We start from the raw sequence: 13,243 nt of genomic DNA on the forward strand, positions 1-13,243 counted from the left end.
GTGTGGGCACGCACTCTGGACGTGTGTTGGACACGAGGGCTGCATCAGCGTTCGGAGTGCTTTCAGCGAGGGCTCGGTACCAATCATTCGATGCTTATGATTGCACAACTCTGCATGCAAAATCCCACCCTTTCCGTTTTGGTTCTGGATGAGCATATCGCACTAGCGTGTGGTCGTGTATCGCTACTGCGTGATGGACGTTAAAAAGCCCGGGCAAGCCGTGGAATTACCTTGGCTAAATTGCCTCCCCTGCTGGGGAAATACCAGGCGTCTTTTAGGGCTGACAGATTTCCCTTTGTCCAAAAAAAAAAGCAAAAAAAAACAACAACAACAACAACAAAAAAAAAAACACAATTACACTTCATTCTAAATTTATTGCCGCTTAGCCGAAATAGCACAGCGTTATACATTGAACGAAACGACTACTTTTATGCGTGACATTTTATTTGACTGTTCTCGTGCTCGCTGCGGAATCGCAAATGTGCAGTGCCCTCAAATGTCTAGTTTTACGCATTTCTGCTGCTTTTCATGCGGCTTATGGTCGAAGTATACAAGGCTGACACCTTGAATTTCGGTCACCATCGCCCCTGGAAAACGTCCCAGCCGGTCGGGTCTCAGATCTATTTATGAGCAGTCTGTAACAACTCGATGTTTGGGAGACCGAGTGGCGGCGTTCAAGAAATTAACATTCGTTTGTTAAGTACCCTACTGATCGTGACGAATCCTTCCGTCTGATATCCGCTGGTCGAGAGAAACAGACAGCGAAGACCGCATTCGCGTAATAATAAGCTCTCTCGTTTATTTGTTTTTACTCTATAGATTAAAACACATACCACGGATTGTGTAAATTAATATTCTTTTCAATTATCCAGTGACTTCGACGGCCGCTCCAGTCATGAAGCTGCTCTTAGGGCTGCACATGAACGCGATCGTCTCCGATATTTCTTCGGGACGTGCCTTTCGCTTTATGGAAGTTTGTGCGATTAAAACTGACACGATGTCCGCAGGTGTCGTTGCGAGCATTGGAGTGTCGACGGGACCGGGCAGGATGGCATTGACTCGGATGCCCCTGCTGGCGACTTCGAGGGCCAGTGCCTTGGTGAGGGTCACGACGCCGCCCTTGGACGTGGAGTAGGGCGTTCCCCGCGGGAGGACAGTCCTTGCAGCGATGCTCGCAACGTTGACGATGGCGCCGTCCGTGACATTGTTGGACAGCATGTGCCTAACCGTCGCTCGATCTATCAGAAATGTTCCCTGCATGTGAACGAACTCAAGTGAGAGGCCACTTCCCATGGGTACCTCCTTGAATATTACGAGCTGAAACCTCCGATCTGGCCTTTTACAGCGAAGCTGTTTATGGCTAGGGTTCCATGAATTTTTCGTGTGCAGTGACTAAAACTTCTACGCTCGCACCGCCGCACGCGCCGCATGCGCACGCCTTGCTTATATAAAATATTCGAAGTAAATAACCAAAATAAAGCGTTGACGAAGACGCGTGCAAGATGCCATTTGTTTTAAGCTATTGCTTTAGAACAGTTACCGCTGCAGACGCCGGCACGAGCGGCGCGTGAAACACCATTCTCTGCATTCTCCTTGATGCTTGGGTAATTTAGCAATAGGCCTATTCAGATAGATTAGTTATCGATAGGTACCATTTTTAAGATCAGTAGACAATAAAGGTTTCTCAAAGATTTGGAACTGTGCGACCTGCGTCGGCCATGTCTACGCTCGCTCCGCCCTCTCTTTGTCGTCGTTCCAAGCGCTTGCGTGCCTAGTTTCCTTTCCTTCCGCCCTCCCGGGGTGGCGGTCCCGTCGCGCGTGTCTAGGTTCCTCCGGCTGCTCGGGGCGGGTCTGTGTCGTCTGCTAAACAGCTTCGGTGGTCATCCACCTTCATAGAGAGAAATGGCTCATGATATTTTCTGCGTTTGCAGTCCGAAAAGGCTGTGTCATCTTTTAATATGCCTAGTATAGTTCGAAATATGGGACTTCAACTAGGCATTTCATTCCTAGTTAGGAACGCAACTCGTTCAAAAACTAGCAGGTATGCCAGAGACCCACGAACAAAGCGCATAGTTCCGCCAAGGCCCCTAATCTATAGACGGCGGTACCAAGGAACCGGAATATCGCCGCCTGCTGCGATTGGTCGGCGGCACGGAGCTAACCGATTACAGCAAGCGGTAATGTACCGGTCCCCTCGCCCTGCTTGATCCCGCTGCGTAGATTACGGCCCCTGTACTAATTGCCAGCTTAAGAAAGGCAAGGCGTGGCTTATCAGCTTCATGCTTATTGCTTCCTGATTCGCCCTTCGGCGCAGCAGCCTGCTGCACACAGTTCCACCGCCGTGTTCAAATGTAACTCACCTCCCACGAAATTTACCGGACGGTATTGATGGGAAACAGCGACGTCCGATGACGTTACATAAGACTGACCAAGCGTAAAACCATGACGTCCCGTGGCGCCAAGAATTGCGATAAATATGGCGGAAAAAATTCTTTTTACAATTACATTAGCTGGGGTATTGCGACGTCAGTGAGAATTGCGATAAATATCGCCGAAAAATTCTTTTTACGATTACATTAGCTGGGGTATTGCGACGTTGGGAGAGACTGCGACGTTACAGTGTCAGGTGACCTCAACGTTTATCCTCTAAATTCAGCGGGACAAAAAAGTGCGGCATCCAATGACGTCAAGAGACACTCTGACATAAGAGTGTCACGTGACATGTGCTTGCAGCTACATCTAGCGGGTTCCGACCTACACACAAATGCACCTAGGGATCCACCGAAGGACGTTACCAAGAACGGCTGTTAGCCCCGAGAGGGACCGATTGGAGCGCTACGATCGCTTGATAATGACGTAGTGACCAGATTCACGTGATGGTTCCAGATATTTTCTGCGCTCTGCTTCGCTTTGGTTGTGTGATTTAACACGTCGCAGTAGAAACTGATTTGCTGAGTATATTTTGTTTCTGTTATGACGGAAAAACTACGTACGGCGAAACTTAAGAACAAATCCGAATACGCCAAGCGAAACGATCGAGCGTTGTGTGTAGGTTACGATGACATTCTAAGATAGCTTGATGGCCACCAACACCGTTCGCATACTTCGCCGTGGGGACCAAAGAGAACAGGAGGTATTCACTGGACGCCGTATTTGAGGGCGATGTTTATAGCGCATGCTCAGAGCGAGCTCACATTAATAGCCTGCTAAGACCGGCAACCTTGATGGTGCTAAATGCACGCTCCAAAAGGACTGCGGAAGCTCGCCGTCAACACGCGCTCAGCAGCAGCGCACACGGATATGGCCGCCAGTGAATACTCCCTATACTTCTACGTGCCTTTCGCGCGCTTGCCGAAATCGAGCGGCAAAAGAAAAGAAATAAGTACCCAAAACTTCAATTCTCGGTGAAGGCTGCTTGAGTCACGGACTCTGGAAGCAACGACAACCCCACCGACCGTAGCGGCCGAAATCGTACCCACGTAAAGGCCTATAGCAAGGCCTTCGACACTCGCTGCCTACGACCATCGGCCTCGTTAAGTAAAAAAAAAAAAAAATATATATATATATATATATATATATATATATATATATATATATATATATATATATTCGCGCGACTTTATTATTTTTTGTTTTTGTTTAAGTGGACCTTACTTGTATGCATAGCTTGAACCTCGATTAGAAGGTGAGCCTCATCTCACTGTTGCCCCCTCGTCCATTTCGAAGTATGCGGTTGTGGCGGACGCTCTCGTCGCAATGACACACTCGTCGATTTGATTTGCGTCTTTTTGTTAGAGCACAGTTCTTAGGCACTTGTTTCCGACTTGAGCAGCGTCGGCGTCGGCGTAACCGCGCGCGTTGCATTATGGGAATAGTGCCACCCGGCGTAACCGCGCGTTTCATTATGGGAAAATTTCCCCGCTAAATTTAGAATGAAAATTTTCGCTAAATTTCCCGCTAAACTTAGCGGGAAAAATTTTCCGCTAAATATAGCAGAACAATTTTCTCGTTATATAGGGTGGTCCAAGTCACCAGGCTCGATCTAAAATGGACCGTAAAAATCGACGCCTGCACATAGCCATCTAAACTTTTCGTCGAAGGTGTATTTCACAGGTCGGTTTTTTCTTGTAAAATTACAAAGCGTATATAGTTTTCTTTTAGTAAAAATAGGGCCAAGAAACTTGGCAAGGTCTATGGCGGGTGGCAACCCAGGCGACCAAGTCCAGTAACGAAGTGTGTTTGGCGTTCGTATTGATAGATAGCGTCGGGAGCAGCGTCTGAAGGTGCAGCCGACCAGCAAAAGAAAGCAAACGACACGCAGACGAAATCCGTTGGCAGCAAAAACGCCGCCGTTATGCAGACGCGTTCTTTACTTTAAGTTTTGCTTTTATTGTCCGGATTAATTTTTAACCGAAGGCACATTTCAAAAAGATTATGTTCATTTTAATAAACCGCGGCGGTCGCGAGCCGTCACGATGAGAAGGTAGCGCCATCTATCAATCCGAACGCCAAACACACCCCGCTACTGGACCCCTGTCGTCTGCGTCGCTGCCCGCCGTAGACCCTGGCAAGTTTCTTGGTCTTATTTTTTACAGAAAGAGACTACGCTTTGTAATTTTACAAGAAAAAACCGACCTGTGAAATACACCATTGACGAAAAGTTTAGATGGCTACGTGTAGGCGTCGATTTTTACAGTCCATTTTAGATAGAGCCTGGTGACTTGGACCACCCTATATTTAAATTTAGCGGGAAAAAATGAGGCATTTACAATTCCCTGTAACGCCGAATTAGAGCGCAGCTCATGAGGAGGAGGAGGAGAGGGTATGGTGAGGAGGGTATGCCCTTCCTCCTCCTTTGTACCCTCCCCATCCTCCTCTCCTTCTCCTCTCTTCGTCCTCCTCCTCCTCCTACCCTCCCTCGCTCCTCCCTCGTGACGTCACTCGTGACCCTAGTGACCCTCGTGACGTCACCTGCGACCCTCGTGAAGGTGACTGTGAAGGTCGTGACCTTCACAAGTGACCTTCGTGACGTCAATTGTGAACGTCACTTGTGACCCTAGTCACCCTCGTGATGTCACCTGTGACGTCACTATGGTAAACTTCCCATAATGCAACGCGCGGTTACGCCGACGGTGACGCCAACTTTAGCGGGGAGTTTGGCGTCGTTAAATTTAGCTGCTAATTTAGCGAAACTTTCCCGCTAAATGGGAGGGGAGCTGGAGAGAAGAGGGGCATACCCTCCCCTCCTCCTCCTCAAGAGCTGTGCTCTAATTCGGCATCACAGAGAATCGTAAGCATCTTTAAATTTTTTAACTACACTTCAAATAAACAAGGTATGGATTACCCTCGCATCATGTGGTACATACTTTATTTTAGAGCGCAGCTCTTAGACGCCCGTTTCCGGGTTCACACTCGCCGTCACCGTAACCGCGCGTGACGTTATTATGGGACATTTCTCATAATGACGACACACGTGACGTCACGTGTGCGGTCACGTGAATGAATGTGACGTAAGGTGGAATTTAGCGGAAAAGCGTTTCCGCAGAACTTAGCGGGGAAATTGACGTCATGTGACCAACACCAATTCAGTTGCCCCGCTAAATTTAGCCGGAAAATTCTCGCTAAAGTTTCTGATAAATTTAGCCGGAAAATGTTGGTAACTTTTCCGCTAAATTTAACGGGAATATTTTCGCATCTAAACATATACTATCAGCCCTCTCCATCCCACCGTTGATTCCAAAGGCTTGGCGAAAAAATAAGCTCTCCAGCGTTTTTTTTTTTCGTTTTTTTTTTTTGGGGGGGGGGGGGGGAGGGGAGGGGGGTGTTGGGTGTGTGGGATTTTACTCACCTTGAGATTAGTGCCGACCACATCGTCAAACATGGCGTCGCTTGTTTCCGCAAACAGAGCTCGCGTTCCCGTGATACCGGCGCTGTTGACCACGACGCTGATCTTTCTGTCCGGAAAGGAGGCCTCGATCTCATCGAAGAGATTGCTAACGGCGGTCGAGTTGGAAACGTCCACGAATATGGCCCGGTGATCACCATTGTGCGACGCTGCGAGAAGGACATAGGCAGAATGAGCGATTACTTATGCAACGGCGCTTCGTATTCCGAAAATGGACCGCCTGTCGGCTTATTTCGCGAACAGTCGCCCCGAAACATGACGTCCTGCTTTTTGTTTTCAAAATTGAAACGAACGAGGAATCTGCCAAATGAGGTTCCTTTTAGAGCGCAGCTCTTAGGGGCCCGTTCCCGGCTTGAGCGGCGTCGGCGTCGCCGTCGCCGTAACCAAGGTCATCCCAAGGTCACTTGACCCCCAAGGTCACGTGACCCCAAGGTCATCCCAAGGTCACGTGACCCCTCCCCAAGGGTCATCGGGGGTCACGTGACTCCCCAAGGTCACCCCAAGGTCACGTGACCCCTTCCCCAGGGTCACGTGACACCCAAAGTCACGTGGCCCCCAAGTCACGTGACCCCCGATGACGTCATCAGTGACGTCACTGATAACGTCACCGGCATCCGCATCGTCATCGTCATCATCACTGATGACGTCACCGGCATCCGCATCGTCATCGTCATCATCGCTGATGACGTCATCGGTGACGTCACTGATGACGTCACCGGCATCCGCATCGTCATCGTTACTGATGACGTCATCGGCATCGTCATCGTCACGTGACCCCCCTAGGTCACGTGACCCCCACCCAAGGTCATTTGACCCCCCCCCCAGTACCCTTCCCTCCTCCTCAAGAGCTGCGCTCTAATTCGGCGTTACAGGGAGTTGTAAACGGCTTTCACTTTTTTTAACGGGGAAATATATTTCTACGTTGTATAATTCAAAGCACGCTCGTGGTAACTTGTGAATTGTCAAGTAAATATGCACCTTACTAAGAAACCAGAAATGCGAAATTCTTCCCAAAAGTTTCCCGTATTTAGGACTTACGACTCCCTAGAAAGCTATGCTCCCCGCTATCGGAACTTTGTTTCTCCCCACACGACGGACCTTCGTCCGTCTGGATCATGGGACATTATTTGAATTCGCAGGCCCCGCAATCTTTCTGAAGAACAGGCCAGGCTCCTCTCACCCCTCTCCACTTTAGGGGTCACGCTGCTCACGGATCATACAAAAGACAGTCTGCAAACAGTCCCCGTACATCCGTGGTTCGAATGCCGCGCGCCAAGTTTCTCCTAGAACTCATTGCCATGCGGCACTCGGAAGCACGGTTATCGCGGCGACTCGCGTTCTAATTCGTACGCTGACTGTCCTTTTTTTTTGTATGATGTATAAGCTGTGTGACCGCCGCTTTATGGTTTTGCAATACGACCCTTTGAGTTGAAATTACGGTGCTAGTACTAAGTAGATGATCGTTGTATCGCATTGCTCTGTTTTGAGCTGTTATAACAAGCAGGACGACAGAAACCACTTCTTGCATTTTCTGTCAAGCACGTCGACAAGAGCTGATGGCAAGAGGCAACATTGATCCAACGCAGCATAGTGATTACACGAACACTTTGAAGAGTTTTTGTTCTAAAGAGGGGCTGAATTAGGGGCTCTATAGGTTACCCCTGTGTGGCGACGCCTATAATCACAGCCGTCGGTTCAAACAACCTAAACAACGCGGAAGTCAAGATTTCCATCGCAACGCAGTGGAGGCGCTCTGATTCGCAAACGGTCAAATGACCATCTCTAGCTTTGAGATATAATGCTGATCTCAGCCTTAAAGAGAGCTTCCTATTTTACGAGCCGGAAACGTATTTTTTTATATAAAAAAGAAGGCGCTTGGGGCCTTATGTGGCAGTCATTTGCATCACAGAACGAATAGTACATAAAACAATTGAAATATATTTGTTCCTTTTATTTAAGCCTATTCGACATAAATCCTCTTTGATTACATTTTTTACATAAATTTTGTCAACTGTATTTTTAATTCATATCACAGATTAATCATCAATTCTTTCAGAGAACCGAGAGCACCAAAACAATTGTGCACAGAGCAGCGCACTTTCATTCCGAATTGCTGCCTACGAGCTAAGGTGGAAAACGTCAGTGCCTGAAGCCTGTTAGTACAAACTACTCCAGCAAGAAGCAGGCAAACACCGTGCGTTTAAAATGCACCGAAAATAAGAAATTACGAGAACATTGAAGCCATACGCAATGCTCAAAAGAAAAACAAAAAGAAATGTCTGCCGGGACCATATATTTTGTATCGTACTAATTTCGAGCGAAGTCGACGCTGTGTGAACAAGTTCTCTATAGCGGTGTTCCGGCTGTGTTTGCTCATGTTGCTTGTTCTTCACTCGTGCTTTCCAATAAACTACGAATTTTCCCCTGAGAGAAAGAAAGAATACTGAGCCATTTAGACTCAACCACGCGTGCTCACTTCATGCTTAAAAGTGTCCACACAAGCTACAAGCACAACGATCAGTTGGCCTACTGGAATTCCCTACACCTCCTGGACCTGCAGCTGCACTCGGTGCAGACGGCCGTATTCGATTTACGCGCGGAGCCTATCTGAAAACAGCCGGAAGTATATTTTCCTGCACTTTTCTGCACCGCGCCACACGTTTCTGCAGCGGTGCATGGTGGAGCAGGTAAAACGAATGCGCTCAGCGATGTCAAAAATCCAAATAAGAAATGACCAAAATAAGACCTTTGAATTATAAAACCGGAGCGGACCGACGCACAAATGGGTATTTAGAGAAATATGTCTTCGGGATATCACGCGTTCCATCTGTGTGGTGGATTACACAGTGGGAAATGATTAAGCCTTGCACTAAAACAGAATTGCGAAACTACCGTTTTGCCGATTCGAGGCCGTTGATGTCGGATTGACCACTTCTGCAGAAAAAAAAAAAAAAAAAAAGGAGGAACTTCGGTTAAGTCAATGAAAAGTTAACATCATTTAAAATAGCATAATCAACATATATGACTTCTTTTAATAAAGCCAGCTCCAATAAACGTTTTTTTATAAAATTTAGAAATATGTATATATGATGTAGTTAAAAATAAATTAAACTAAAATGGTACCTGTCGATAGCATATTTATATGATGGTAGGTGTACTGTATTTAGTAAGTAACCTTTGTTGTGAACTATAAGGTACAGGGCTCCAAATAGGTAACCAGAAGGTCCAAGACTCGATGTTTGTACTTTTTTTTTTTTCTGGCATTAAAAAGTCAGAAACGTTTAGTTTAAACAAAAACGTACACCGTACATTATATATTTGTAAGTGAAAGCATTGAAAGTGATTTATAACAACCGACAGATCTGGATACAAAAATCAAGCAGCCGAAATGTAGCATTTAACTTTGCTCCACTTGTAAAGTTTTGTCTAGAGAAATAAGATTTAAAGATAGTTGAGCAGCGGCCTTCTTCATTACGGAAGTGGGACTATTAAGTACATATTTCTTAGGCATTTTAAAATACCCACCCCGACACGCGTGTTTGTTTTCAAATGAAACTACCCTGTCTGTACTGATCTGTCTATCATGGAAGACTGGCAAACACTCCGTACTAAGGGAACAAAATTAACGCGAAGGCAAAACATAGAATGCAAGGAACAAAAATATATATTTCTCATACCAAAAAAATAGTCAGAGTGCAGGCGAGCTGGTGTAAGTTGAACATGTATTGTAAAAGCTTGGTCTGCTGGGCAAGTTGGTAGTGGACATTCATATTAAAAATAGCGCAAAAGAGACGGGACAAAAAGACGAAGAAGCACACAGGACAAACGCTAGCGTTTGTCCTGCGTGCTTCTTCGTCTTTTTGTCCCGTCTCTTTTGCGCTATTTTTAATATATATAAGTTGAACATGATTGTAAACCAGAGACTGGGGCAGGAAGAGAACACAACAGAAGGTAGTGAAAGAGGAGGCAACGTCTCAAGACGTTGCCTCCTCTTTTGAGACGTTGCCTCCTCTTTTACTACCTTCTGTTATGTTCTCTTCCTGCCCCAGTCTCAGGTTTACAATCATGTTATATTTCTCATGTTTTTTGCGTGTTTTTTATTCCATGCGTTGCATTTTTAAAAAATAGAGATTAAGGCTGGAAAACACTTTCACCTTATAGGGACCTCTCCATTTCTAGTGGAGCGGTCGACCAACTAGGCTAACCAGGAGTTATGGCGAATTCGGGTGGTCAATCGCCGGCGAGCTCACGCCGGCGGCACAGGCAACGAAAACCGCGCCAGCGGCGCACCACGTGATCCTCTCCACCCGAACACAAAGCGCCTGCAACTGGCGTTTTCGTCGGCCTGGGTCGCGCGTGAACTTCGTTAACTTCTTCCACGATTATTTTATGATACAATAGGCACGCTCTAGGCATCAGCAACATATATTCTGACTCTGAGATGTGGGTAAACTAATTGTAATATATTTTGTTTAGATTCTCGAGGAACTGTTGCCATCTTACAAGGATCCTAGAAGGCTCACCAGCGTCGCCATTTTATATTCCATTTTCTTGTTATTACCTTTTTGCTGGAATCCTCAGCATTTTGATTTCACCAAGCCCTCTAAAATAGTAATGCGCGTTCAAGTGTCGAGCTGCAGCGCTATCAATACATTTTTTACAGCGGTGTAATAACACGCTGTGTCCCATAGGAAACTGATCTTACGGAAGCTTCCTTTAAAATATTTTATCTTTATCTCCGTTGTTTTTGCTGTCTTTCTCGGACCACAGAGGGGTGTCTGTCTCAATGGCTTCGTTTTCTACTCGAATCCGCTATCGGCGACCATTGTTTCGTTTGGTTCCCTTTCCCGATTCGGATATGACGATACCGGATACAGTCTGGCAGACAAGCTGCCCGACCTCTTGGAGCTCGGGCAAAAATTGTGCCGGTAAATTGCCAGCACACGCCTGAGAAGTGCCACCCGAACGGCGCGCACTCGCCAGCCTTTGACCACGCGAACGCCCTTGGCGGAGATATGGCAAAATATTTTGCCGGGAAATGACCACGCGAATTCGCCATTAGACGTCACTAGAGCAAACACGTTTTAACAGACAAAAGAGGAAGAAAATTTCTGGGTTCCTCCCTTGTCTTTGCGCTAATTTTACCACGATGTATAGCTAACTAGCCCACCGGATGATTTGAATAAGGTTTCAACAGCTGCCGCCAGTCAGACACCAACAGGGGTGAACGGCCTGCATTTTAAGGTTATGATGATAATGTCTTTGTCCCCATTATTTCCCATGATGATGATGGTCTTTGTCCCCTTTATTCCCCTTTTTCCAGGGATTATTATCGTTATTCTTGTCTAGCTTGCTTGCACCTTTGCATTAATTGCATTATCATCCTAACCTTCAAATGCAGGCCATTCACGCTCGTTGGTGTTCGATTGGTGGCAGCTGTTAAAACCCGTTGGCTCTACTGACGTCCAACTCCTTGCTAGCACAGTCGGCACAGCGCTCCACTGGAAATGGAGAGGTCCGTGGTTCGATACCAGGACCAAGCGGATTTTTTCAGTCGCGCTCCAGTCGCTTTGATGTGCTTGGAGATTTCTGCTTGCCCTTTGTCCCCCTTGTTTTCCTTCTCCAGGGATTATTATCGTTATTCTTGCCCAGCTCGCTTTCACCTTAGCATTTTTTTTGCATTATCGTCATGACTTAATCCTGTTTTCAGTTGTTGGCTGCGCTTCTCTACGGTTGAGCATATACTTTCGTAACTGAATTTAACAAAATTTAGGAAGTATGCAGTTGAATTTATATTTTCTCAGATTGAATTATAACAAAAAAAAAAAGAAAATTAGGAATTAAAATTTTACGAAGCAAATGACAAGCATTACGATAGCGAAAATTTCGTGAATCGCTGTAATGAGGTGTATAAAATTGGTTCGGTCAAAACGATTGGTTAGCATGGTAATGAGTCATTTGACCCACATTGCAGCATCTGTACTGTTTCGTTGGAGCCTGTCCTGTTCCTGTCTGCCACAATGACGGTGGCGCCCTCTCGAGCGAGTACCATGCAGACGCTCCTGCCGATCCCACTCGCACCCCCCGTGACGATAGCCAGGCGACCCTCGAGGCCCAGAGACCGGCACTCGGTCTGATCGTCTGCAGAGCCAGGGTTGTCGTGGGTCGCATCTCTTTGACAGAGCACAATGCCTGGAAACGTGCAAGGTTATTCAAATGGGCGGGAGATTAAATTACGACCAGTGTTAGTTTAATAGATTTTACCATAGCCTCCTCTATATTCACAAAGCCTGGCAGTTCGACGACGGAGCCATAGAATGCCCGGTCGCAGATTTGGAGTGCGAGGATCTGGTAGCACAGAACATCAAAGAGCCATTTCTCGGGGAATCTGAACGTCAGCGAACAGCTTTCGCAGCGGCGAGGACCCGAAACATACTGGTTCGCTTGGGAGAAGTGTGTTTGGACGTCCCGCCGCAGCGGGGCGCCAGTCACGTGACTCTTCTCTCATCCGTTGCCTGCCGCTCCACCTTTTGCATTTCGGCGGCCGATCCTCGTGACGATCTGCCAGGCTTTGTCCCTATATAGGAGGCAATGGGTATATAGTTATACCCATTACCATTTGTTCACGCTTTCTTTTTCTTTAGCTAAGAGATACGTACTTGGCACTGTGTTAACCGTATTGTTTACGTAAAATCTTCCACACGTCAACGCGAAGCTGGTATCTAAGCTCAAGGATAGTGTGACACAATAGCCATGCACTTCATCTTTAATTATTCGCATCACATTAGTAATCTCACTTTTTTCCTGAAACTAAATGTATAGTTATTGTGTTTTATTCTAATTAGAGACTCAATAAAAAAAGGTGTCAAGCGTTACCTTTATTTCCGCTAGTTGTCATGAAAAGAATGAGTATGCAATATCTTGAGATTCCAATTCGCCTAATGGGAATTCGCTGCACCACCGCGCTTTACATGATCAAGACTGGTAACCCACACCATTTATTTTCAGATAACTCGTCACACAGCACTCTTTATATATTTTTGCTTCCACTATAATTATCTAAAAAGAGTGAATGACTCAGATTTTATTGACAAAGGTCGCGTTTTTTCCTTACTCTAGTTTCATCCCATGTTTCAACGGACGTCATGAACCCCGTTTATAAAGGTTTTTCTCACCATTCTATATTCCTTCATTTCTTCCTGTTGACAGATTTTGTTTTTTCTCGCATTATTCATAACATACTATAATTCACCATGGAGTCGATTCCCAAGTGCAAATATACCTCTGGCTTGAGTAATGGCCTGAGGGCTATGGAGCCCTTAAATCATGGCTCAACTT

General features: G+C 46.3%; 1 protein-coding gene across 1 annotated transcript; it reads right to left on the reverse strand.

The window, feature by feature from the left end:
- Window positions 1-864: 864 nt before the first annotated feature.
- Window positions 865-13,140, reverse strand: LOC120844505 ((3R)-3-hydroxyacyl-CoA dehydrogenase-like). The gene is made up of 6 exons (XM_040216310.1): window positions 13,081-13,140; window positions 12,899-12,964; window positions 12,565-12,709; window positions 11,873-12,097; window positions 5,849-6,054; window positions 865-1,254 (listed from the first exon to the last, which is right to left on the reverse strand). The coding sequence occupies exons 1-6, from the start codon at window positions 13,138-13,140 to the stop codon at window positions 865-867; spliced, it is 1,092 nt and encodes a 363-aa protein (XP_040072244.1).
- Between the last annotated feature and the right edge of the window lie 103 nt (window positions 13,141-13,243).

This window comes from Ixodes scapularis, unplaced genomic scaffold (genome assembly GCF_016920785.2).
Source record: "Ixodes scapularis isolate PalLabHiFi unplaced genomic scaffold, ASM1692078v2 PGA_scaffold4__175_contigs__length_147842914, whole genome shotgun sequence".
In the NCBI taxonomy this organism is placed as follows: domain Eukaryota; kingdom Metazoa; phylum Arthropoda; class Arachnida; order Ixodida; family Ixodidae; genus Ixodes; species Ixodes scapularis.

Excerpts from the sequence above, each read along its gene's own strand:
- LOC120844505 (XM_040216310.1), bottom strand. The coding sequence starts at position 13,140 with ATGAATAATGCGAGAAAAAACAAAATCTGTCAACAGGAAGAAATGAAG. Across the intron at positions 12,710-12,898 it reads GTTATCTGAAAATAAATGGT|GAAAAAAGTGAGATTACTAA; the intron begins GTGGGTTACCAG and ends ATTTAGTTTCAG. Across the intron at positions 1,255-5,848 it reads TGGTCGGCACTAATCTCAAG|GGAACATTTCTGATAGATCG; the intron begins GTGAGTAAAATC and ends GTTCACATGCAG.